A 25,319-nucleotide genomic window follows, 5' to 3' on the forward strand; every position below is an offset into this window, starting at 1 on the left:
CACGTGTGCATGAGACCCCCATCTCCAGGGGGCTCCAGACCCAGAGATTAGCCTGTGGCAGAGAAAACAAAAGCCCTCTGTGGGCCCCCCGGCCTTTGTCTTGGGACAGGGGGAGATTTGCAACTGGACACTTGGTGAAAGGAGACACTCGGTTGCAATTGCGCAAGTGAGGCCTCTCTCCCGGCACCCGGCACCCAGCACCCCAGGCTGGCTGGCTGGCCAGGGAGGCAGGCATGCAGGCCCAGGCCCCACTCCCCAGGCAGCGGCTCTTCCTCCCCAGGAAACTTTCTTCCTCTCTCTCCCTTCAGGTTTCCACCCTAGTTCAGTTACTGGGGTTGGGGTCGGGTGGGGGTGGGGTGCGGTGGAGAGCCGCCTAGCCCTCTCAGGACCACAAAAGGGAAAAGACTTGTCCAGGCAGAGGCAGGTCTGTGTCAAGAGCCTGGGCTTCTAAATTTCCAGGCCAGTGCAATGGTTCTCAAATGAGATTAAGTGGGATTAAGTGAGATGATGCATGTAAAGATGCTGTGTGAACTGTAATTCCTCATACCATTAACACGCATTATTGGGATTATTTCATTATTTCCGCTTCCTGTAGGTAGAGCACAGAAGGGACCCAATCCTCAGCCTCTTTTACCTTCTTTGGCTGGGGGTCAGTGTAAAGGACAGCCCCGAGAGTCCAGGCAGAAGGGAATGGGTTTGGGGGCGACCCCATCCTGGTCCAGCCTCTTCACCTCTCCTGCCCTGAGTACACTCTAGCTGTTCTCCTACTTTCCTCCTCCCACCACCCAAACACCATCCATCCTCTCTCTCCCTCTCCGGTCTGCTGCAGAGCTAACCTAAGAATCACATCTTGAGCCCCCTTCTCCATGCACTGGGGCCTCCATGTGCTCTCCAGGCTTCTGTCCATGTCTGTCTCACACTACACCAAGCACCCCATGTGTATGGAAGTCTCCAGCCCCTTCCTGCCCTCCACTGCCTTCAAAGATGGACCGTGTATGAGGAACCACTCTGTGATTGTGCCCACCTCCTCATCTACTATTTTTTTTTTTTTTTTTTGTCTTCCTTGACCAAAGTTCCCTCTGGGGTCAGGAAAAGCCTGCCTTGGCCCATAGGTGATATGGAGGTGATTGTCCCAAAACAGCTGGTGACTGCCAGCTGGACTCACTAACAGAGGAGAGCTTGTATCACAGACCAAAGTGACTTCTGGAGCTGCACTTTGAAATACTCTCGAAGTTCAAAGGCAGTAAACTGAGCTGTGAGCCAAGCCTGGATGTGTCTCAGGCACCTCATTCCCCCCCACCAACCTCACCCCCACAGATCCCCCTAGAAGTTGCCAAGAATTTCTCTTTGTGTCTATTCCACTTCCTGGATTGCACCTCACCTGAAACCAAATGTGACATCACCACACCTTCCTGCCCTGATTGCCCAGATTGGGGTTACTAAGGTTAGAGGTCAAAGGAGGATTCAAAATGGTGAGGATGGAGGGGACCTGACACCTAGTGAGCATTTCTTGTGTCCCAGCCTCTGTGCTAAAACCTCAGGCAGGTTAGGGAAGGACAGCAGCTTCCAGCTCTTCAGGGTTTTAGCATTTCCAATGCACTCCCTATCACCCCCAGCCACCCTGCCCTGTGATTTTCTCCCGACCCCGTGAGACAGGCAGAGCAAATGCTGTCTTCCCATTTTACAGATTAAGGAACTGCATTTCAGAAACTGATCTAATGTCACACAGCTGTATGTAGTGAACTCAAGACTTGAACTCAGGCCTTCTTATTCAAAAATCCCATGATCTGGGAGTATAGCTTAGGGGTAGAGCATTTGATTGCAAAATCCCATAATCTATCCATTCAGAGCTCACAAGAGACCAGGTCTGATCTGGGGCAAGTCCTAGTTGCCCCTTGGGAGCCCCTGGCAGAAACCAGAGCACACAACTGAGACTGTCCAGCCCAGCGCTCTGTCTAGTGGGGGACAGAGGTCCTTGGGGAGGGTTGCAGCAGAGTAGGGAGAAAAGGACAAAGAATACCAGACTGGTTTCTGCCCTTGAAAAGCTCCCAGTCTGGAGGAGGATGGAGGTCAGACACACCCCAAACCAGACAGAGGCAAGGCAGCATGGAGGCAGGTGGCTGGGCTTCCAAGTCCTCGAGCTGGGGACAGAAAAGGCTTTGGGCTGAAGGGAAAAGGTGGCTGACTCCTGGGTCCCAGCAGCATCCATTCCCACATCCCCACTTTGTTCCGGATGACTCTGTGCCTGCAAATGTGGCTTTCATGTGGCTTTGTATCTTTCAGCTGCAATTCTGTATGTCTGCAGTGCCTCCCAGGCAAGACTGTAAGCCCTCTGGGGGCAGGGCCCCTTCCAGTTCCAGATCTATTTTCCTTCCTCTGTCTTGTCTTGCACAGTGCACTGCACATAGTAAGCCCTCAATAAACACTCATTTGCCAGTAAGTGCTATTTCTTCCACAACTTAGAGATGGTCAATATCTTCCAACGTGCCAGAAGATAGACAGGGGTCTCTCACATGTCTTGAGCACCCCCCACCCTCAGAGCTGCTGTTGGGTATAGCGCAGAAGGAATTTCAATACTGAATAAGTAGCTCAACTGAAGGAGCCCATGGTGGCAAATTCCCACGGCCAACCTGGCCAAAATGGGCATCCCAGCTTTGTGACTCAGGAAGCACCATGGAGAGGGCACCAAGACATGGGCAAGGCTGTGTGGCCTCCAGAGAAAGTAGAGAACAGAACAGCCCCTTTTGGTCTCCTCGTGCTGGCCTTAGCACCGTGTTGGAAAGTCAGGACAGGAAAACCCCTAATACTCAACAGGTTCACAACTGACAGACCCAGACCTGCTCCTCCCACCGTCTTCCCCATCTCAACTGATACAACTTCAGTCTTTCAGATGCATGGGCCCAAAAGCTCCAATCCCCCTTGACCCCTCGTTGTCACACACCGTGAGCCTTCCAGCAGGCCATCCAGTCAGTGCTCCGTGCACAAGGATTCCAGAATCTGATCACTCTCCCCTTCAGTATCCCCAGCAAGGTCCAGGCCACTGTTACCTCTCCCTGGGTAGGCACCTACCCATCTCCCTGCTTTTATCCCTGTCCTTCTGGTCTCTTCTCAACACAGCAGCAGGGGGATGGTGTTAAAAACTGTCAGACCATACTGGTCCTTGGCTCCCTGACTTCCTTCTCACCAGTGAGGCCTGTGGCCCCTCCAACGCCTCTGCCCTCATCTCCTTCTGCTCTTCCTTGTTCCGTCTGTTCCGGCAACAGTGGCCACTCTCTCCGCCCAGAATGTTCTTTCTCCAGATATAGGCATGGACCTCTCCGTCTCCTCTTTAAAGTCTTTGCTCAGATGTCACCTTCTCGATAAGACCCTCACTGATATCCCATTTAAAATTTCAAAGGACCTACACTCCCACAGCATGCCCAGACCTCCTTAAAATACTCTATTTTTCCATAGTGCTTGCCAGATTCTAACATACTGTATAATTTACACATACCCATTGTTTATTGTCTGTCTCCTTTCACTAGAATATTAGCTCCTCAAGGCAGAGAAGTTGTCTCTAGCTCACGGCTCTATCCCCAGTGTTTAGAACAGTGCCTGCCACATAGCAACTGCCTGATAAGTCTTTGAGGAAGGAATAATGACTCTCCCCCAATGCCAGGGAATGCGTGGAGCCCCAGGGGAACGTCATGCTGCCAATTACCCTACCATTTCTGCCTCCAGCCCTCAACTGCTCCCAGAGAATACAGGGGTCCCTATATCAGGAGAGGAGGGAAGGGGTTCTCCCTGAGAGGTTTTAACTCTCCCTGCCACTGATGGGGAGATCTATCCCCCAGCTCAGAGAGATCCCAGGAAAGCATTCCCCTGGGACTGCCAGGGCAGAGCCCAAGTGCTCAGGGCAAAGACAGTTTCAGAACATAGGAGCTGCAGTCATTTCTTGTGACAGCCTTGGAACAGAGTGACCCTGATGGTTGGAGAGAGATGGAAGGACCGTAAGCGCAGGCCTAGGAAACACCCAGCTACTCCCTCTGAGTCTATGGTGTCATTATTCCAGTCTGGGACAGGCCTGCTCGGAGCCCTGAGCCCCAAGCCCAGATGAAAATCCAGTATACACCTGCCAGGTGCTTCCGGGGGCAGGGCTCCAGAACCCATGGCAGAAAAGACAAACAGATCTCCTGCCTTCAGAGGACAGAAGTGGGGGGTGCCTGGGTGGCTCAGTTGGTTAAGTGTCTGCCTTTGGCTCAGGTCATGATCTTGGGGTCCTGGGATCAAGCCCAGCAGGAAGTCAGCTTCTCCCTCTCCCTCTGTTCCTCCCCCACCCAGCTCCTGCTCCCCCTCCCTGAGTTTGCACATGTGCGCCTATGTGCTCACTCTCTCAAATAAATATATAAATAAATAAAATCTTTAAAAAAGAGAGAGAGAGAAGTGGGAAAGGAGCTGCTCCAGCAGAAAACACGGAACTGAGAAGGAACAATAGTGGGGTTTCTTTGGTTCCTGTTTTCTTTGGCCTCTAAGCTGCCACGGAGCTCAGGGCCCACTTCTCCAGGTCCTTGGCTTTCCTCTGGGCCCCTCCCCTGAGCCCCAGCTGGAGAGACTACTGGAGGAGCACCTGTTCTCTCCTTCTGCTGCACCCTCTGCGTAACTCCACACAGAGCCCTCAGGGGCCCTGTAAAATCATCGTCACACACACGACATGAGGAAAATTTACTGAGCCTTACTCTGTAGCAGGCACTGTGCTGAGCGCTTCCCAAGGACACATGGTATAGCAGGTGGTGGGGTCTTTTGTGGAACTCCTGCATGTGGGTCCCTGCCTGTTTTCCAACCCCCCCCCCCCGGCTCTCCGGCCTCATTCCCTACATGCCTAACCTGGGGCTGGGAAGAAGGAGGGCTGGGAAGGCCGGTGGAGAGCAGCTGGGAGCTCAGAGGGAAGGGATAAGGACAGGAGGAGGGGGATGGGAGCTGGAAAAGAGTGTCACACAGTCCAGGAATGGGGGCACTAGAAAAGACCACATGTAAGAGAGTTGGGCCTGGAAACTGAAGTAGAGACAGACAGAAAGGAAGGAAGTCATAGAGATTAAGAGGCAGAGGAAGTAAGACTGGAGACAGAAACAGAGGTGAGGAGAGTTGGAGACAGAGCCTAAGGCTAAGACTGTAAACATAAAGCAAGGGAGAAAAGAAGGGAAATTGGAAAGAAAGAAGAGGGAGATCCTAAGAGACAGATAAACTGCAATGAGACGGAGGGACAGGGAGGTTTTGAGGCCGACTGAGACAGAGAGGAGAGAGGAAAAGACTGCGAGAAGGAGAAGGACAGACCGGGGAGACTGGGAGACTGAAGAGAGAGAAGTCTGAAAAAGAAAGAGTTTGGAGGGAGAGGCTGAAGGAGAAAGAGTAGAGGCAGAGATTACAAGGAGAGAAATCAAGAGTGAGTGAGGGTCTGGGGCCCCTGGCTGGCTCCAGTAGAGCCTGCAACTCTTGATCTCAGGATTGTAAGTGGGAGCCTGATGTTGGGTAGAGATTACTTAACGATAAAATCTTAAAAGAAGAAGAAGAAAGGGGGGGAGAGAGAGAGAGAGAAAGAGTGAGAGTTTGAAGGAAGGGAAGACTAAGGAGACAGAAGGTTCCAGAAGGAGGTGAGCGGCAGCAGGAAGAAAAGAAAAAGCCGGGATATCTAGAGTAGGGGGCCTACGGGCAAGGATAGGAAGGCAGAGGGGAGAGAATCTCCCAAGACCCGGCATGGGAGGTCAGTGCAGCTCCTGTACCCTCCTCGCCACCAAACTCCGACCCGGAATCCCAGAGGTTCTTCCCTGACCCAAAACAAAACCGAACTCGGTCATGCCCCCTCGCGTCCCATAAACAAAGCTGAACTCCCAAGCCCCCACTCTCTTGGGGGCTCGCTGGGTCCCCCGGAGTTCTGTGCTCCTGGAAGGGCTGGCTCGGGTGCCCGGGAGACAGCGCCCTCCCGGGGCTACTGGGCTTCGAGGATTGCCAAGCGCAGGCCAGGCTGGCACCATGCCTGCTTTTCCCAAAACGCCCCCGCTCCAACCGGGGAAGCCAGCCTGGCCCGGCCAGGGAGAGGCCCGCGGACGGACGGACGGACCGCCCCGCGCGGCCCAGCCCGGCCACCCGCCCCCGCCACCGCCCGGCAGGGAACTGAGTGGCGCGGTCCTCGGAGAATCACATCATTCAAGCCCCGCCGGGGGGGTGAGGCCGGGTCAGGATGCCCGGGTCGCTGGAGGAAAAGGAGGAGCTGGACCCAGAGCCCGAGGAGAAGAAAGGGGAAAGACAAGGGACGGAGAAAGAGGGCCAGCGGAGGTAGGCGTCCGGAGCACAGTAGGACGGCCGAGGCCGGACCCCGCGAAGTCTCCCAGGCAGTCCGGGACCAGCAGCGCGGAGCAGAGCGCGGGAGCCGTCCCGGGCGCACCATGCGCGGGTCCCCGACCACCCGGCCGGTCTACACGGCGGCCGCCTGGGTCACGTGGCCCGGGCGCGTCCGCTGCTGCCCCGGCGGGGGGGCGGGCTGCGGGCCGGGGGCGCGCGGTGCCCGGGGCCGCTGCGAGCCGGTGGCGGCAGCCAGGTTCCCTCTCTGCGCGCTGCGCTGCGCCCCGGGCGCGGGAGCCGCCCACTGCCTCCCCGCGCTCGCCCCCCCGCCGGGCTGCCGGCCTCTATATAGCGCACCCCTGCACGGCCCGCGCCAGGCCGCTAGCCACTCAGGGGGAGCCGCAGAGCGCGCAGCACCCGGGAGCCAGCCCCCCGCCCCCTGCGCCGCAGCCCCGACGGGCGCCCCGCGCCGTGGCCGGCGCCGCCGGGCCCCCGCGGCCACCATGAAGAAGGAGGTGTGCTCCGTGGCCTTCCTCAAGGCAGTGTTCGCCGAGTTCCTGGCCACCCTCATCTTCGTCTTCTTTGGCCTCGGCTCGGCCCTCAAGTGGCCGTCGGCGCTGCCCAGCATCCTCCAGATCTCACTGGCCTTTGGCCTGGCCATAGGCACCCTGGCCCAGGCCCTGGGGCCGGTGAGCGGCGGCCACATCAACCCCGCCATCACGCTGGCCCTCCTGGTGGGCAACCAGATCTCCCTGCTCCGGGCCGTCTTCTACGTGGTGGCCCAGCTGGTGGGCGCCATCGCCGGGGCGGGCATCCTCTATGGGCTGGCACCACTTAATGCCCGAGGCAATCTGGCCATCAACGCGGTGAGTGCCTATGGGGCTGGGGTGGAGTAGTGACCTTGAAGTGGGCTCCCTGACCAGGCCGGGACCCCATTTCAAAGATGGGTGCCACAGAATGGGTGCCTGAAACTTCTGGCTTTCTCCTGTCTCAACCCTGAGTTTTGCCTTCCTCTTGGGACCTTCTCTGCTCCTGTCTGTTCCTCATTGGAGTGGTTTCATAGAACCATCAAAGATGGGTTAAAATCCTGGCTTTGGGTGACCCTTGTTCCTCTGGGTCTCATTTTTCTCCGCCATTCCATGGGGAGTGGGGGGGTGGTCATAACCCACCACAGCAGGTGTCAAGGGGGTGACATTTAGAAACCATGCGTGTGAACCCCTTACCATGGTGCCAGTGTTTAGGGTCTGTTGAATATTGGTTTCTGCTCCCAGTTCCCCACTCTCACCACCCCGCCACAGTCCCAGATTCGGTCCCCATGTCCCATGCAAACTGGGTTCATTAATCAAACACAGAGGAGGATTTTCTCGGCCATTGTCAAGCCGTGAGTCAGCCCCACCGGAGAGACGGGTTTGAGGTTGGCACTGGCAGCGGGTCAGACACGGGCGGGAGGCAGGCTGGGGGTGCAGCAGGCAAACTGGGCAGCTGCCCACAGGAGGGAGGGTAAATGCCAGCTTGTGGGGGTGGGGAACTGGGCAGAACCGTTGACAGGACCTCGTCCAGGAAAAGCTCCCTTGCACTCAGCTCCTTGGCCACAGGCCTGTACTCCAAGCTTCACACACACGCTCAGGTAGGTCATTTCAGCGAATGACCTTCCTGACGTGTGCAAGGCTTGACTCAGGTACAGTGGCTCCAGGTGTTGTTGGAGGCCCAAAGCCCCATTCCCCAAGCGCCCGGCCATAGAGCTGGAAGGCAGGGGTTCTAACCCACCCTCCCCTTGCAGCTCAACAACAACACAACCCAGGGCCAGGCTATGGTAGTGGAGCTGATTCTGACCTTCCAGCTGGCACTCTGCATTTTCTCTTCTACCGACTCCCGCCGCACCAGTCCTGTGGGCTCTCCGGCACTGTCCATTGGCCTTTCCGTCACACTGGGCCACCTTGTGGGGGTGAGCAATGCTGCCACTTGGCTGGAGTTGTGGGGATCCCCTCGGGCCAAATAATGGGGCCCTAGAGCAGCACCCTTCTGAACCAGGAAACCCAGCAGTTAAGGCCTGGAGGGGGGTTGCTGTACTCTGTCCCAGGCTGGCTCTCCCCAGCTCTTCTCTAGCCTGAGGGAATATGCCAGGAAGTGGGAGTTGGGGTGAAAATGGAGACCCAGCCTGAGCACGGGACTTGAGAAGAAAGAAGGGGGCACGGGCACCCGTGGAGGGAGAGGTCACCAGCCTAGAAATCTGGAGACTTGATTCAGAGACTTGGCTGAGCCCCTAAACTTCTGGGTGATGCTGGGAAAGACTGGGCCTTTAGGAGTTGGACAAGCGTGTTGCCCTCCTTGCCACCTGCCTCCCTCTGTGCAGATCTACTTCACCGGCTGCTCCATGAACCCAGCCCGCTCTTTTGGCCCCGCAGTGGTTATGAATCGCTTCAGCTCTGCGCACTGGGTGAGTCTCAGCCCTACCCTGCCTCCCTGGCAATGTGGGCCTGGAAACCCGGCCAAGAGCCCCTGGACTATCTGGAGGCTGTGGGCGCAGCCCTTGGGGTGACCCTGGGAGGAGTGGCTGGAGAGAAAAAGGGATATAGAAAGGGATGGAATGCAGCCAGAACAAGGACAAGGGTAGTTGAATGGCAGAGGACCCTGATTCAAGGCTGGGGTGAGGTGTATCTGTACCCCTAAGGAAGGGAAGGAGATCTGTTCCTCTGTGTAGATCTCTGACGACTTGGTGTCTGTCCTGGGGTGTGATGGGGTCACACCATGTCTGTGTGTCTGTCCTCTCTGATTTTTTTTTTTATCTGTTCCCGTTGAGGGAGCTGAGAGCCTTCCTTCCTGTGGGCCTGTCCCCCTGGACAGTCTATCTGTTGCCTCCTCATGTTCTCTCTCTCCAGGGTCTCTTTCATTTCCTATGTGGGAGGGAGAGGAGTTCTGTTGTCTCTCCGAGAATCTACATGCCTGTTTCCTTCGAAGGGTCATTTGTGCCTCTTTAGGGTGAGGCTGGGGGTCCTGTCCTTCTGGGTATCTGTGTCCTTTGAAGATCTGAGTGTCTGTAGGTCTCCCTGTCATTGAGGAATGGAGTGTCAGTATACCTGTTCCTTAGGCAGGAGGGAATCTTTCCTTCTGGAGGTCCAGAAGTCTGTTTGTCCACCTCCCCTGAGGGTCCATAGTTCTGTCCTCTGGAGGGGAGGCTGTTGGTCTCTGAGGCCTGAGACTCAGCCCTCTGATGCTGCCGTGTCCCCGCCAGGTGTTCTGGGTAGGCCCCATCGTGGGGGCCATCCTGGCTGCCATCCTCTACTTCTACCTGCTCTTCCCCAACTCCCTGAGCCTGAGTGAGCGCGTGGCCGTCATCAAGGGCACATATGAGCCTGAGGAGGACTGGGAAGAACAACGAGAGGAGCGAAAGAAGACCATGGAGCTGACTGCCCGCTGACCAGTGTCAGGAAGGGGTCAGTCCCCTAGCCCCTAAACCACAGGGGCAAAATATATACATATATGACAGCAAAGCTTCCTTCCCCTACAGCTGGGTCCTCTGGGCTAGGGAGGAGGTGCTGGGTCCCCCAGCTTCACAATAAGGGATGGGAGCAGGAACCCATGATGGGACTCTTGGGTGGGGGCCAGGGGTTGGTGTCTGATGGGGAGGGGGTTCTGTCTGGGACAGGGCAGCCTGCTGCCATGAGGTCAGACCTCAGAGACTGTGAAAGTAGCACCAAGCTTACAGGCTGCATGGGGGCCAAGCTAGGAAGGGGTGGCCAGCAGTCTGTATGCCCCTATCTTCCCCCACCACCCCCACCTTAAAAGCCAGAGGCGTCCCAGTCCCTTGGACCGCAGAAGCTGCCCCTCCCCAGATTGCCTTAGGAGGGAGACAGACTGATTCATTAAATGCTGCCTTATTTATTTCCGCTCAAGGATGCACAGGGTAGGGCTGCTGGTGTTTGGGGCAGGGGCATACCAATAAACCACTGACATTCACGTTCTACCTCGTCTCTCCCCAGAGCGTCTCCTTGAGGCACTCTGGCTGATTACCTGTGTCCCTCTGGACAGTCCGTCTCCTCTTTGTCATCCCCTATGCTCTCCACAGTCTGCATAGTTCTCCGTGGCAAGACAGGGAAGCTGAGGCCAGGGGAGGCTTAGAGAGGTAGAGAGATGAGGTAAGGAAGAGAGAGAGGGAGAGAAGAAGACCGAAACACAGAAACAGAACTAGAGGTCAGGAGGGGGCCGTGGGAGCAGAGGAGGGGTCCTCACCAACTCACCCACCTGCTCATCCCCCCACCTCAGCTATGTAAGTCTCTGCCACTTGAGGAGGGCTTGGACCCAGTGCTAGGGAGTGCCAGGCAGGGTGGAGGAGGACTGAACCCACTGGCAGCCCTTTGAGATGCCAAGGGGGTGACCAGCCAGCTGTGTCATCGGGAAGGAGACACAGCCCTGGACTGCCCTCTCTGCACCCCACTAGTCCAAAAAGATGCCATGTTGGGAGCCTGGGGTCGGAGGGAGAAGCCCCCTGCCTCACTCCCCAACATACCAGGAGCCACAGCCAGCCCTGCCTTTTTCTGGTTCTCCTCACTCCTGCCTCTGCCAGCCTCTGTTCCCACTGTTTTCCCCTCCGGGCCTGTGGCTCTGCTCTGCTCTGCCCCGTCCCCTTGTCACTGACACTCCTTAGGAAGTCTCCTTAAACTCTCTGAGCCTCCGTCTCTCAAGCTAGGAAACAAGGATAAAAAAGGCTTCCCTCACAGGGTTGCTGTGGGAATGATTTAAGATGAAGGGAGTGAGATACCTGGGACCAGTCTACTCTTTAGGGAAAATGGTGGACATGGTGCAGAAAAGCAGCTCAGAACACAGCCCTGCATCATAGTTAAGGAGTCTAGCTTGGAGCTCAAATCCTACTTTGCAACTTTGGGTAACACAGGTTCTCTGAGTTGTGGTTTTTTGGTTTTTGTTTTTGCAAGATGTTTTATTTATTTATTTGAGAGACAGTGAGACCATGTGAACAAGAGTGGGGGGGGAGGGGCAGAGGGAGAAGCAGACTCCCCCCTGAGCGGAGAGCCCTCATCTATAAAATGGGGATACTTCTACCCACCTCATGGGTTGCTGTGAACATAAAGGAAGACAGAGGACGGACAGAAGATGCTTGCGTAAACAGGGCCAGGCACCTCTGGGAGTGCTCAGTGAACTAGTGTGACAAGAACTCAGCAGGTACATATCGGGGACCCCAGCCACTCTCCACTTCTGGGCCCCTGCTCTCCTGAGAGTGAACCTGAGTTCCTACTTCTCCGGAATGGGAACCTCTCCCATGGTCTTACAGTTTTGCCTCCGAAGAGGAGGGGCCAGTAGGGTCAAGAGAGGGACTGAGATGGGGCGGAAGAAGCCAAAGACCCTGTCTGGCCAGCCTCAGTCCCAGGGAGGGAGGGTGAGGAGAGCCAGACTTCCTAGCCCTCCTTCAACTTGAGCCTAGTATCTGTGAATGAGAGCTGCAGCCGCCCCTGCCCTGCCCTGCCCGCCTCATTGACTGACAGTTAACACCACATGGGTGTGTGTGTGTGTGTGTGTGTGTGTGTGAGAGAGAGAGAGAGAGAGAGAGAGAGAGAGAGAGAGAGAGAGAGAGAGAGAGAGAACCTCAGGCCCCCCTTAAAGGAGTAGTCCCTTACCTGCCTCTTCCACCCCGTCCCAAACCTTGAGCCGGGCAACGCAAATACCAACTCTGACCAGCAGGGGGGGACCTCGTCCACCGAATCCGCCGCTGCTGGGCTTCCTCTAACACAAATCCTAGGTCTGGGCCCTAGCCGCGTGAGGGTACGGGGAGTCTCTCAGATCTGGGTCCCCTAAGCCACCAGGAAGCAGCTACCCCGAGTCCACTATCCGGGAAGGGGTGCAGAAGAGAGAGGATCCCTTCCCCCTTTTGTCCCCCACAGGCCTCAGGTACAGACACAGATCTGACTGGGAGGCTGGCCTCTCCCTCCAGCCCAGCGACCTGCTTTCCTTTTTTGATGGGTCCGAAGGGGAGCATAAGGTGGTGAACAGTGGGCCTATGGGACACAGACCCTCCAGGGATGGGTGGGGCACCCAGCTCGAGGGAGTTCCAGGCCTGACCTGGCCAGAGGGTGTGGGTCCCCACAGGGCTTTGGGCCCACAAGATGCAGCAGTGGGCTGTTGAGCCAGCAGGGGGCGCTGTGTTCCTTGGTGGGTGAACTTCCCGGCGGCTGGGTCCGGAGCCCAAAGGGGCCTGCGCACGCGGGAACACGCACACAGTCGTAGCCCGCCACATCTACAATGACCTTCAGTTGTACTCCAGGGACTGTGTCTACTCAGTGTAGACGGATCACGTGGTGTGTGCGCGCGCGCGCGCGCGCGCGCGTGTGTGTGTGTGTGTGTGTGTAAGAGCCACATCAACCCTCCCCCATTCTCTCACAGGGCCAAGGGGCTGCTGGGGACCAGACCCAGGAAACTGGCCCTGTATGTTCTCAGAGAGGTATGCGTGTCACGCCCAAGAACACACATGCCCAGTCACCCCTGAGCCTCTGCTCCTCCTGGAAATGGAACCCAGGAAAAGCCTTGACTTTCCTATGGGAGATTTCCTACTCCTCTCTCTCCCTCTCTGCCCAAGGGCTGCTGGTTTTCTCCTGGTAGGAAGGCGGACATGGGAACACGAGGGAGATGGAGGGGGGCTGGGGGTAAAGGCAGAAAATGGCTGCAGGGTTGGCTGTCTAGGGGGATGGGAGCTGGGGTTGAGAAGTGTGTTAGCTCTCGAAGCCCCACAGGAGCCTCATGCTTCCTCTGTCAGGTGTGGATGAGGCTTCCACAATTCGGGAGGATTGCTGAGATGATGCGAGGGAAGCTACCTTGAATCCTTCCTTCCCTTTCTGACTTTCATTCCCTTTCACTTTCATTCTCCCTTGGCTCTTCTTTCCCAGCACCTCCCTCTTTCCCCTCCCTTCTGCTCCTCCTCTGTTCCCCAAGCCAAGAGGACCTCAGTCAGAGCCCACTTTGCCCCTGGTGCACACACACCTCCACACTCCACTCCCCAATGGAGACAGCCACTGCAGAAGCCAGACAGGCCTCTAGGAGGTTAAAAGCACACGACCACCGGCCAGCAGCTGTAGGCAGCCAGGTGTGAGGCCTCGGCATAAGGCCTCTGAGCGTGAGGGACCTTGGAGCTCACCAGTAGAGCCCAGGACTGGCAGGGTCCGGGGAGGTGCTGGCTGGAGCCGGAGCAAGGCCCTGGCCAATGCCCACCTGGCCTAGGAGGGGGTGGGGGTTGAATGACCTTGGCCCCAGGCCAGACAGGGCCGCAGGAGGCGCTGCTCTGGGCCAGCTGAAGACATGGGCTGCTGCTGAACTTGATTCTCTCAACCTCCAGGGCCCAGAGCAGGAGTCCCAGGAGCTGCTTGTCTGGGAGTTGCCATGGCAATCAGGACCCTTCCCACCCCAACCCAGTCCTCACACCTGTCTCCCCAGAGGGCTGAGGGAGGGTAAGCCTAACAACCAGAATTTTCTTGGCTCGGAGACTCTCTCCTAAGTATCAGCACATTTAGCCCTAATGACACATGGGGAAATGGCAATTATCTCCATTTGTAAGTGGGGAAACTGAGCTCACAGAAGTTACCCACTGGTCGGGGGTACAGCATATACAGCAAAGTGAATGCTTTCGCCTGTGTTGCTGTATCAAAGGCCTTCAACAGCCCAGCGTGAGGGCTGCTGGGTGCTTGGCGTACAGGTGCACCCTACCGAGGCGAGGCAGGGTATAGGGAAGCCCTCTGTGGTCCTGTCTGCAGGAAGTGAAGGAGAGACATGCCTTGAGGTGCCCTGGGCCAGCCCCTAGGCAGAGAGCCCATCATGTCAGCCCCACCCACACTGCCCCCGCGGCCATATTCCTTCATTCCTGGAGCATTTATTAAAACCTCTTTGAGGGGCGCCTGGGTGGCTCCGGCGTTAAGCGTCTGCCTTCAGCTCGGGTCATCATCCCAGGGTCCTGGGATCGGGTCCCACATCGGGCTTCCTGCTCGGCAGAAAGCCTGTTTCTCCCTCTCCCACTGCTTGTGTTCCCTCTCTCGCTGTGTCTCTGTCAAATAAATAAATAAAAATCTTAAAAAAAAAAAAAAAAAGCCTTTTTCACACCAGGCAAGCATGGGAGTCTGCACCAAAACAGGGGAGGCACTGAGGAGGCCAAAGCCAAGAGTAGCCACTGGCTGGAGAAGAGAATCAGGGCAGGCTTCATAGAGGAACTGGACCTGAGCAAAGTCTTGAAAGAGACAGAGGAAAGGGGTGACAAACCCATGGTCTCTCCAGTACTCTGCGATTACCCAGGCCCCGTTACCAAGTACCAGCCAGGAGAGGGGGAAGTGAAAACCCCAGATGAGACTGGGACCCCGATCCCAGTCGCTCGCAGGGAGCCAGGAGCCCAAGGAGGGGCCCCTGACAGGACAGGAGAAGGGCTGTCTCTTCTTCAGGTCCAGAGGGAAGACGGGGAGGGCATGGAACTGTGGCAGGGGAGTTTGTGGCTGGGGAAGAAGGATGGGAAGAAGTCTTACCTGCTAGTTTCTCTTTCTAGGTAGGACAGGGGGCGAGCTGAGCTGCTGGAAGAAAGCTGGAGTAGGGCACTTGGAAAGCGTGGGCAAGGTTGGATGCCGACCTTGGAAGAATGGGGAGAGAGAGAGAGCCGACTGAGGTTGGGGTAAGGATTGCTGAGCAGAGCTGTGACCCCCGCTGAAGCCAGGGACCATGGACTCGTCATGGCAGCAGTCTGCATGGCTGGGCGAGCTTCTCCGGCAGCGCTTGGCAGCACAGATCCAGATGGGGGCAGAGGGCTGTGGAGGAGAATGGAGCGGAGAGAACAGAGAGCCAGGACAGTGGGGGCATGGATGGGGGATCTCGCTGGGGAGGGGAGGGTGAGGCCACGGAAGGCTGGAAGAACAGAAAGGGATGGGGGGGGGCTCCAGGTGCGGGGTGGGGGGTGGAATGGACAGAGCCAGTAACCAGTGCTGGGATATTCCACTTGAAGATTTCAGAGGGCTCAGTCCCAGGTGGGATAGGTAGAAGGCCAGAAGAAGAGCTGGCTGGAAGGAAGTAGGTATGAAAGTCGCCTGCCTCCAGGAGGTCAAGAAGCTTTTATTCATTCATCCTTTCATCAATAAATATTTATCAAATGAGGAATTTGAGAGGCAGGGTGGGGGTTCATAGTAGGAAGGAGGGAAAAACGAACAAGATGGAACCTGGGAGGGAGAAAAACCGTAAGAGACTCTTAATATCAGGAAACAAACTGAGGGGGTGAGGAGGGAAGGGTGGCTGAGTGACGGACGTTGGGGAGGGTATGTGCTGTGAATTGTGTAAGACTGATGATTCACAGACCTGTACCCCTGTGGCAAATAATACATAATATGTCAATTTAAAAAAACTGAAAAAAAATTAGTTATCAAGCCCGGGGCCCCTGGATGGCTCAGTCAGGGGTGGCTTGGGACATGATCCTGGGGTCCTGGGATGGAGCCCCGCATCGGGCTCCCTACTTGGCGGGGAGTCTGCCTCTCCTTCTGCCTCTGCCTGCTGCTCCCCCTGCTTCTGTGCATGTTCTCTCTCTGTCTTTCTGTCTCTCTGTCAAATAAATAAATAAAATCTTTAAAAAATATATTTCTTGGGATGCCTGGGTGGCTCAGTTGGTTAAGCAGCTGCCTTCGGCTCAGGTCATGATCCCAGCGTCCTGGGATCAAGTCCCACATCGGGCTCCTTGCTCGGCGGGGAACCTGCTTCTCCCTCTGCCTCTGCCTACCACTCTGTCTGCCTGTGCTCGCTCACTCTCTCTCTCTAACAAATAAATAAATTTAAAAAAAAAGATTTTAAAAAATATATTTCTTGAGCACCAACTCTGGCCAATCCCTGTGCAAGACACTAGATCAGGGATGAGCAAAATTTCTTTCCTGCTCCCTGAGGGGCTCACTGTCCCATTAAGGAGGCACATTAACGCCATGACAGCACTCTGCGGTGACAGAAGTGTACAAACGTGCCCAGGTGGTGTGGGAGCACACGGAGGGCTCATCACCCAGGAAAGGAGGGGGCGACACTGAATCTGAGCCTTAGGAATGAGTTAGGAGTTACCCAAGCAAGAGACGTGGGAAGGGCTGTCCAGGGGGAAGACAGAGCCTTCTCCAAGGAGCAACCAGCAGGGCATGTTGTGAACCTCTGGCCATTTGGTGAGGCCACAGGGTAAAGGACAAAGCAAGGATAGGGAGAGGTGAGGTGGGAGGAGCAGGATCTCTGAGGACCCTGTAGGCCTGGCACGAGGGCACTTTGAAGGGATTTTAGCAAGGGAGCAGCAGAATCAGATTTGCATTTTAGAAAGATCACTGGGGCTGCAGTGTGGATAATTGATTGGAGCTGAGCGAGGAAGCAGACAGAGAGAATGGTTCAAGGCCACAGGGCAGCGGGGGTGGCAAGAAGAGGGCACAGTCAAGAAATATTTAGGTTTCCAAAAGAGCAGGATTCGTGGGGGGCAGGAAGGAGAGAAGGTTCAAGGACGAGTCCTGGGTGCCACCAAGGGAGTTGGAAAAAACCGGAAGAGTGCATGGGGGGACGGAGGAGGTGTGTACAGAGAGAGCTGAGGGTCTCATTTTAAGACAGGTCGCATCTGAGGAGCCTAAAGACAACCAGGACATATCCACTGAGCAGGGATTTATGGCCAGGGGCTAGGTCAGGGCATCCCGATGTGATGAAGAGGTGAAGACCATTGTTTCCACAGCTCCACAGATTCTACGTAAGGAGGGAACACCTTTGTTTGAGAAAATATCTTTATATGCTGCTAGGGTGAAAAGGGCAGAGCCTAGGGCCTGGGTGACCTTAGGGCCAGCATTGCCACAAAAATGGCTCAGCATCCCTGTGTGAGACTTGAGAGGAATTGCTCAGGCCCCTGAGAAGGAGGAGAGCAGGGCAGTGGTACGGGAGAGGGCCTGAGAGGGAGGGGGCAGGCAAGGGAGACAGGACAGGGCAAGGACAAGCCAATGGAAATTCCCAGCTCACAGGGGAGAAATTCTCCACTGCCATGTGTGTCATCTGATCAGCTGTGGAAGACGCCCCTTCTCCCCCGGTCCCCCCTGCGCCCACACAGACCCAGGTCCTTAGTAAAGTTGACCCTGTTCACATCTGCTTTCTGTGAGTAGGGATTTAGGTGGGAAAGGAGGAAAGAGCTTCATTTCACATGTGGGTTTATGGGGCATTGAATAGTGTGAGCCCATTCCGAGGCAGAGCCTGGAGGCGGAGGTGGGGGAGGGCAGGAGAGCAGGAGCCTCTGGGAATGCCCAGGACCCTCAGAAGCCGGCCTTGGACTTGGGGATGTGAGGATCTTCTCCATCTAAGCTGGAATCCCATGCCAACCACTAGCCCTGGCCCTGCCCCCCTCAGGCTGGGCCCCAGCCTGCGGCAGCCTTAGTTCTGTCCAGGCTTAGGAACCTGGAGGTTCCAGCTCAGCGCCTGGGGACTGCCCCCCCCCTCCAGCTGGGAGGTGAACTTAGGGCGGAGCAAGCCAGGGAGCACCCCTCCTCATCCCAGCATCACACCTCCCACCCACAGAGACACACATAACCTGCTCCCTGCCAGTCTGACCAGCAGGTCCGTGGGCCAGCAGCTAGGAGAGGAGCAGGCCGGAGACAAGAGACCCCCCCCCAAGAGAGCGGAGATCAGAGGCTAGAGAAACAGAGGTCCCAGGAGAAGTAGAGGAAGCCGCTGAGGCAGCCGGAGCCGGACCCAGGACAGCCTGGCGGGTGAGGCTGGGCCAGCATGTTGGCCTGCCGGTTCTGGAGAGCTATCAGCAGGGCGCTGTTCGCCGAGTTCCTGGCCACGGGGCTGTACGTTTTCTTCGGGGTGGGCTCAGCCCTGCCCTGGCCCTCGGCACTCCCCACCGTGCTGCAGATCGCCATCACCTTCAACCTGGCCACGGCTGTGGCTGTGCAGGTCACCTGGAAGACCAGCGGGGGCCACATCAATCCTGCCGTGACTCTGGCCTTCCTCGTGGGCTCCCAAATCTCCCTGCCCCGTGCCGTGGCCTATGTGGCTGCCCAGCTGGCAGGGGCCACTGCAGGGGCTGCTCTGCTTTATGGGGTCATCCCAGGAGACATCCGAGAGACCCTTGGGGTTAACATGGTAGGTGCAGGGAGGGGTACCTGGCAGGCCTAGGAAGGGATGCCCCTGCCGGGGGGTAAGGGAGGAGGGCCAGGCCTGAGGAGCAGGGACAGGGAGGTAATAAACTCAGCCATGTGCTCCTTACCTGCTCTGCGCTGAGCCCCGGGACACAGGAGAAGCCGACCGTGGCCTCAGTGCAGGCAGAGCAGGAATGGGGTTGTGGTACCAGGAACAGGTGGAACAGGGCCAGGAGTCAGGAAAGGACCAGGCATTGAAGGGTCAGGGTGGCCAGGGATACCTGGGCTGTGGGTAGTGGCAGGAGTCCCGGCATGCCCTTCTTCTCTCCCAGTCTACCCCACGAGCCCTGCTCCTCGGCGTCCCCATGTTCCTCCTTCCCCTGAGGCCTGTCTCACTCCCCCAGATTCCCCTAATCATCCATCCTTCCACCTACTTCCCCAAGTCTCCTCCTTCTACTTCTACCCACGGTCTCTTCCCAGTCTGCTCAAAAACCTGTAGGCCACCCCCTGCCCTGCTCTGAGCCTTCCCTCCCCCATCAGAGCTAAGCCCCTTGCCAACTACCAGCCCCAGCCAACCGGTGGGCTAGGGGTGGGGGGGGCGCTCCCTTCTGCAGGGAGCAGGAGTCCAGGGCTGACTGGAACTCCACTGCACAGCTCTCCCCATCTCCTTGGGTCCTGGAACCTGGGGTGGTGAGGCGTCACCCCCCTACGGTGGGGCAATGAGGCCCAAGCGGGTCACCAGCCAGCATCACCTCCAGCACAGCCTCCTCATCCAGGTCCGGAGCAGCGTCTCGACAGGCCAGGCCGTGGCTGTGGAGCTGGTTCTGACCCTGCAGCTGGTACTCTGTGTTTTTGTTTGCACCGACGGCCGGCAGGCATCGGGCTCCCCGGCCACCATGATGGGGATCTCTCTGGCGCTGGGACACCTCATTGGGGTAAGAGGCAAAGGGGACACTGTGGACACGCACACACTGGTCACTCCCCGAGGAGCCTGCAGGGACCCTGAAGGCCAGGAAGCGTCCCTCCCTGAGCCCTTAGTGGGTTGGGTCGAGGCTGTGCTCCCACAATCCAGGTCTGGGGTATGGTGCTGCCATGGCCAAGGATCCAAGCCAGGACAGAGGGGGTTGTCCCCTCCTGGGCCTGTCTTAAGCCTCCTCACACCCTAAACCCACACTGGCCCCCCAGGTCTACTTCACAGGCTGCTCCATGAACCCGGCCCGCTCCTTCGGCCCCGCCATCATCGTTGGGAAGTTCGAGGTCCACTGGGTGAGATCCTCTGCTGGCCGCCATGGGATGGGAAGGGACTGGGCAAAGGCAATAGGGACTGTGGCTCTCACCAGCAGGGAGTCCATGGGGACTTAGGGAGATCGGTTCCCCACCACAGACCATCTTGACCCCCCAGTGGAGGTTTCCCTTGGTTCGGAAGACAAAGGCGAGTATCCTGGCTTGTACTTCCTTTCTTTCCAGCTTCAAGAGCCAAGGGGACCCAGTAGACTGTTAATAAATGGCTGGGGCGGGAGACACAGGCTTGGCCCAGGCCTCAAGTCCTGGCTGTTTCCTTATTCACTTCCTCCAGCTGGACCAGTTTCCAAACTTGGATAAAGAAAAAGACAAACAGAAATAGACACACACACACCAGCAGAAGCAGGAACAGCACTTAGCCAGCGCTCCTGGTTGGAACAGGGGAGGCAAGAGGAGGGAAGCAGGAGTGGTGAGGAGAATGGGCCCGCCCCGTGCAAGGCAAGGTCACCTCACCTGCAGAGACTTGGCAGGCAGGATGCCTGTTTCTCCATTTTGTCACCATGTAGAGAGCCTGAGGGGTCCTGGTAGACCAAGTTAATACTAGGGAAGCAGGCTAGGATGCCGAATCTACCCTGTGATCCTGATGACTCATGCCTGCTTCTCTCTACCCCCTCAGATCTTCTGGGTGGGACCCCTGACAGGAGCTGTCCTGGCTTCCCTGATCTACAACTTTATCCTCTTCCCTGGCACCAAGACCATGGCCCAGCGACTGGCCATCCTCATGGGTAGCGAAGAAGTGGAGAAAGTGGCAGAAGAGGAGCCCGAGAAGAGAGAATCCCAGTCCAGTTCAGGGGACACAGAATTGGGGAACATGTGTCAGACGGTATAGAACGGGGCCCCTCATCTTTGGGCTTCTGCGAGGAGCCCTTTAGGTGGATAGCCTGCCTTGTACAACCAGACGTCAGCTTTTATGGGGGTAGGGGGAGGGGGGAGAGGATGAGGGCAGGAAGGATGGGGAGGCTAGGCCTCTTGTCCTAACAGGGTGGGCCGGGAATGCCAATCCCTATCCCTGGCATTATATTTCTAGACAGAAAGAATCTGGGGAGCAAATCTGTTCAGTTTCTTCCTCCTACATCTCTTAATGGGACAGAGCAGAAGGAGGCAGGGAAATTCATGACTGCCCTCCTCTTCTCTCATCCATCTGGATCCTAGTGGGCATTGTGGGCCTCCAGATTGCCTTGTCTTGGGTATTGGAGCCCAGACAGCCATTCAGCTTAGATACTAAGGGCTATAGAGACCTTGGGGAACCTCAACATCTCACCCACCCTTGAGGGGAAAGCCAGACTTCCCAGAAGAATCAGGTCCTGGGATGGTCTCTGAGCTCCTCATAGGGATGTCTCTGCTCTTGGGCATAGTTTGGGGGCTACAGACCAGCCCTCAGCCTGGGCACTTCCTGAGGACAGAGACTGTCCTTCCAATCGATCTTCATTCCTCAGGCCTATAAATACACAGGAGAGGACCCTGCCCTGGGGAAGAGCTGGCCCAGAGAGGAGCCTTTTCTAGGGCTGACAGAGGGGCAGAATATAGGCAAGGGAGGTTTGGGTCAAACAGGCCTTTTCCAGGGCAGGCTCTCCCCAGATGTTTGCCCACCTTCCACCCCACAGCCTCATCCATGGGAACAATCCTGAGAGGAGAAGGTCCTTATCCCAGCCCCCTACTCATGACCTGGGCCATAAGCTGTCTCCAGCCTCATTTGCAATTCTGCCAGGATCCTCAAAAAGCTACTAATGAAGTCCCAAGGATGGTAAGAACTCAAGAATGACCCAAGAAACCAGAATTTGCAGTTCAGTGCTTCTGAAGGACCACAAGCCTCAGTCGGTTTGTTAGTATTTATAAGCTGCTGTAAATACTGTCCCCCCATGACTTGGGGCCCTATGGATCTCAGCTTCCCCAGCTATAAAATGGGCACAGTCCTCCCCTAGCGCCTGCTGTCAAAACAAATAAGAGACTGGAAAATGTTTTCGGAAGTTAAAATGTTAGAAAAACAAACCCAATAAATGATGATTATCGTCACTGTTACTGTAATTATCGGGTTTGAATACAATTGCTGTTGGTAATGGGAGGGAGGAGGGAAGAAGGGAGAGGAGGATGATTGAGAGGGAAGGAAAAGAGAATAGGCTTTTCTCCTTTCCTCTGTTCCACTTACTTGCACTGCCTCCTTCTCTCCTGGATCCACTGACCCGGGAGCTTTGTGTGTGTGGAGGGGTTGAGGAGGGCCACTGGAACAAAGAGACAAGCCAATAAAAGTCAGTTCTTCTCATCTCTATGGTGCCCATCACCATGGTACCCTGCGATACAGCAACCAAATGCATAAAAAAGATAGGTCCTTTTCCATGATGTCTCCAAAGGCGCTGGGCATGGGAGGGGCTCCCAAAGTCTTTCATGGGCAGGGTGACAGAGCCCAGCCGGTAACTAGAGTAAGAGCTGAGTCCCCAAGTGCTTGTGGCCACAGTGACCGTGTTCAGAGTTCTGTGATATTGTCAGTGTGGAGTACTATTTACATCTCTCCAAGCCAGGCCCCTCTCATCCATCTTCACAATCTCTCAGAGCCCAGGGCTTCCCGTGCCCTTTTATGAGCAGGGACAGCTGAGTGTGGGGGAGGGGGGAGGGCTGTGATTGACTTGCTAAAGATCACCCAGCTCAGTACCAAAACCCCCTAAGGTCTCCTCAGCTCCCAGCTTAGAATTTTTCAAAACAGAGCTCTGGGGGGCCTATACAAGCTCTAGCCGGAGGAAGAAAGGAAGGAAGGAAGGAAGGAAGGACGGACGGATGGACTGGAAAGTTGACAAAGGCAGGAGGTCAGAGCTCCTGCAGTAGGCTCCGAAGTTCCTAGACAAATTATCTCTGCGTCCCCAGAGCTGAGCACACACTGGGTGCTCAGTGGACGTTTGATGAATCAATGACTGAGACTGGGCGACTGGGGAGGGAGGAGAGGCGGTCATTGATCAAGAAAATTCAGGAGGTGCAACTTCCGGTGTGCCTGGATGAGAGCAGCTGAGGCGCCTATGCTTGCAGGGAGGGAAAGCTGGGACCAGGGGGCACAGCTGCCCTGGAGCCTCGGAGAGCTCCCTAGAGCTCCTCGGGAGCAGACTGTGGACCCTCTGTCTCAGGAACTTCCGGGCCCAAAGGGTCAGACTGCTTGGAGAGAGCTGGGGGCTAGTTTCATGAATAGTTCTTTAAAGCTGTGCTCTGTTGGAATAGGCTAGAGCAAGGAGGGGAGACAAGCTTCATGAAAAGTGAGGAAATAGGTTAGAATCTGAAGAGCATCCAAAGTTAGACACAGGAATGAGTAACCAAAGGTTAGCCTCTCCCTCTCTGGCGCCCTTTAATAGGACAGCCAGCCATCTGTTTGGATGAGGGAAGTGCTGGCCCTTGGGGAGCCAAATTCACAGGTACCAGCCTGGGGCAACGGGGCTTCACAGTCCCAGCCCCTGGGCCTGGGGTTGGGTGAGGGGGTGGCAGCAGTGGGAGCGTGTGGAGGACTGAGACCCAACCAGGCAGACCCTCGGTGTGGACTCCCTTCCTCCCAGTTGTCACGGGAAGTTTTTAATTAATGGTGTGTAATCTGATCTGGCCCTTCTCCCCGCTGAGCACTGCCTTCAATCAGCAGAGCCATCTGCAATTGCAATTCATAATTCTCCCAAAAGGGAGGGGGGTGCCTTGATGATTAATACAATTAGCCTTTTATGTTGATGATTGCCTTAGCAGGAGCAGATGATGTGAGCTCAGAGCCTAGGCTGCCGTGTCCCCAATTGGCTGGCAGGACGCCCCTCTCCACTTCCCACCCCCACTGCTACCTCTGGCTGGAAAGAGGACGCACTGGGACCACACTGGGCAGGGGAGGGGTGCGGGGAGCCCACCAAGGGGCCAGGCTCTGGAACACATTTGGGCTGCTGGGACTGAGGGGGGAGGAGAAGAGACTTCATTTTCCAAAGAACATCACTTTGACTTACAGGATTCTGTGCACCATATTAAAAAAAAAAAAAAAGGGAAGAAGGCTACATAAAGGTATAATAGGGGTTGAAAGGGTTGAAAAAGTTGAAATACAGACCCGGGCAGTTATAGCTGGGTGAACTTAAGCAAGTTACTTAAGCATCCTGAGACTCACTAACCTTATCTAGAAAATGGAGTCTATTCAGTAAGGGTGTCAGGAACCACACGGGATGAATGTGATTAGCTAGGCAGTCCCCTGACACAGATCTCAGTTGGTGGTAGGGTTGTCGCCATCATGGTGGTAGACTGATGACTGTCGTTCCCTCTTGCCAATGGTTCAGCTGCTTCCCAGCAGTTCCTAAGGCAGCCCAGCAGCCTAGTCCGCTATTACTAAAGAAGGACCCACTTCTTCCCCATTCCCCAGCCTTAGTTAGCTTAAGCAGAGGATACTGTGTATATGAGTGTGTTGGGGGAGGAGGATCCCAGAGGAAAGAGGAGTCAAGATTCACACCCAAAGGGCACCCGGCTGGCTTAGGTGGAAGAGTATGTGACTCTTGATCTCGGGGTTGTGAGTTTGAGCCCCATGTTGGTTGGAGAGATTAGTAAAAATAAATAAACTTTTTTAAAAAAGGAAAAAATGAATGAAACTCAAGAAAGAAGGAAAGGAAGAAAAAAAAAAAAAGAAAGAAAGAAGGAAAGGCCTCCCCGGAACAGAGAGGTGGAGCACTGGAGTGATTGTGGCTGAAAGCTGGTTTGCAGGAAGATCCAGGAAATGAGAGTAAGGAGGCCAGGTGCCTATCAAGGGGTACAAAGATGCAGGACTTTGAGCATCTGGAATTTCATAGGAAAGCTAAGAAATCAAAAGGGAAGCAGCCATCAGAGCTGAGCATTTAAGAGGTGGCACCAATGAAAGTCAGGGATCTCTGATCTATAGTAAGGTCAGATGATCCGGAACAAGCTGACTGGGGACTTGATGGGAGAGTGCCCGTGGTCAGGAGCAAGTATGGCCTCAGTCCCTCCTAGTCCATAGCCCTGCATTCCAGGACCCTGAGCCGCAGGAGAAGAGAGCCCCTTATCAACAGGGATGTTGACCTAGAGCCAATGCCAGGCCCCGGCAATGTCAGGGGGAAGACAGGGAGCAAAGATGGGAGGGGAGAAGCTAAGGGCTAATCAAGAAGAAGCATCTGGCCGAACAGTGGCCACTGGGGGCAGCTGGGGGAGGGGGTCTGCATGGCCAAGATGTGCAATCACCTCTCAGGGAGGGGTAGCTACACCGAGGAGCAGTCGAAGTCAGGCAAAGCCGGAGGGGAGGCAAGGTTAGGGAAGGGGGCTTATGAGACTGTGGAGTCTGACAGCACTAATTAGTAGGCTGCAGTGAATGGGCAGAGAAGGGGGAAATGCAAACTGTTTCAGAGCTCTGATTAAGTCAGCGAAAGGGACAGTTAATTTTTCTCCCTTTTAAAAAAAACTTATTTTTTATTAACATATAATGTATTATTAGCCCCAGGGGTACAGGTCTGTGAATCACCAGGTTTACACACTTCACAGCACTCACCATAGCACATACAAACGGCAGTTATTGCCAAAACTGGGAGCAGGGGATGCTACTGATGGTGGCAGAGACTAACAACTCCACCCCAGCTCCGTGGACAGATGGAACAAGGCCCA

The 25,319-nt window shown here is 55.9% G+C and overlaps 2 protein-coding genes across 2 annotated transcripts; both read left to right on the forward strand.

Annotated features, from left to right (window-relative positions):
• The first annotated feature begins 6,803 nt into the window (after positions 1–6,803).
• Positions 6,804–9,806, forward strand: AQP5 (aquaporin 5). Its single transcript, XM_080811890.1, has 4 exons — positions 6,804–7,181; positions 8,096–8,260; positions 8,669–8,752; positions 9,548–9,806. The coding sequence occupies exons 1-4, from the start codon at positions 6,819–6,821 to the stop codon at positions 9,731–9,733; spliced, it is 798 nt and encodes a 265-aa protein (XP_080668016.1). The 5' UTR covers positions 6,804–6,818; the 3' UTR covers positions 9,734–9,806.
• Positions 9,807–18,039: 8,233 nt separating this feature from the next.
• On the forward strand, positions 18,040–20,547 carry AQP6 (aquaporin 6; the record flags this gene model as incomplete). The annotated part of the gene is made up of 4 exons (XM_080810256.1): positions 18,040–18,420; positions 19,193–19,351; positions 19,602–19,682; positions 20,335–20,547. Exons 1-4 carry the CDS (start codon positions 18,058–18,060, stop codon positions 20,545–20,547), a joined length of 816 nt encoding a protein of 271 aa, XP_080666382.1. The 5' UTR covers positions 18,040–18,057.
• Positions 20,548–25,319: the final 4,772 nt, after the last annotated feature.

The sequence above is a fragment of the Martes martes genome, assembly GCF_963455335.1.
Source record: "Martes martes genome assembly, chromosome: 8".
Classification (NCBI taxonomy): domain Eukaryota; kingdom Metazoa; phylum Chordata; class Mammalia; order Carnivora; family Mustelidae; genus Martes; species Martes martes.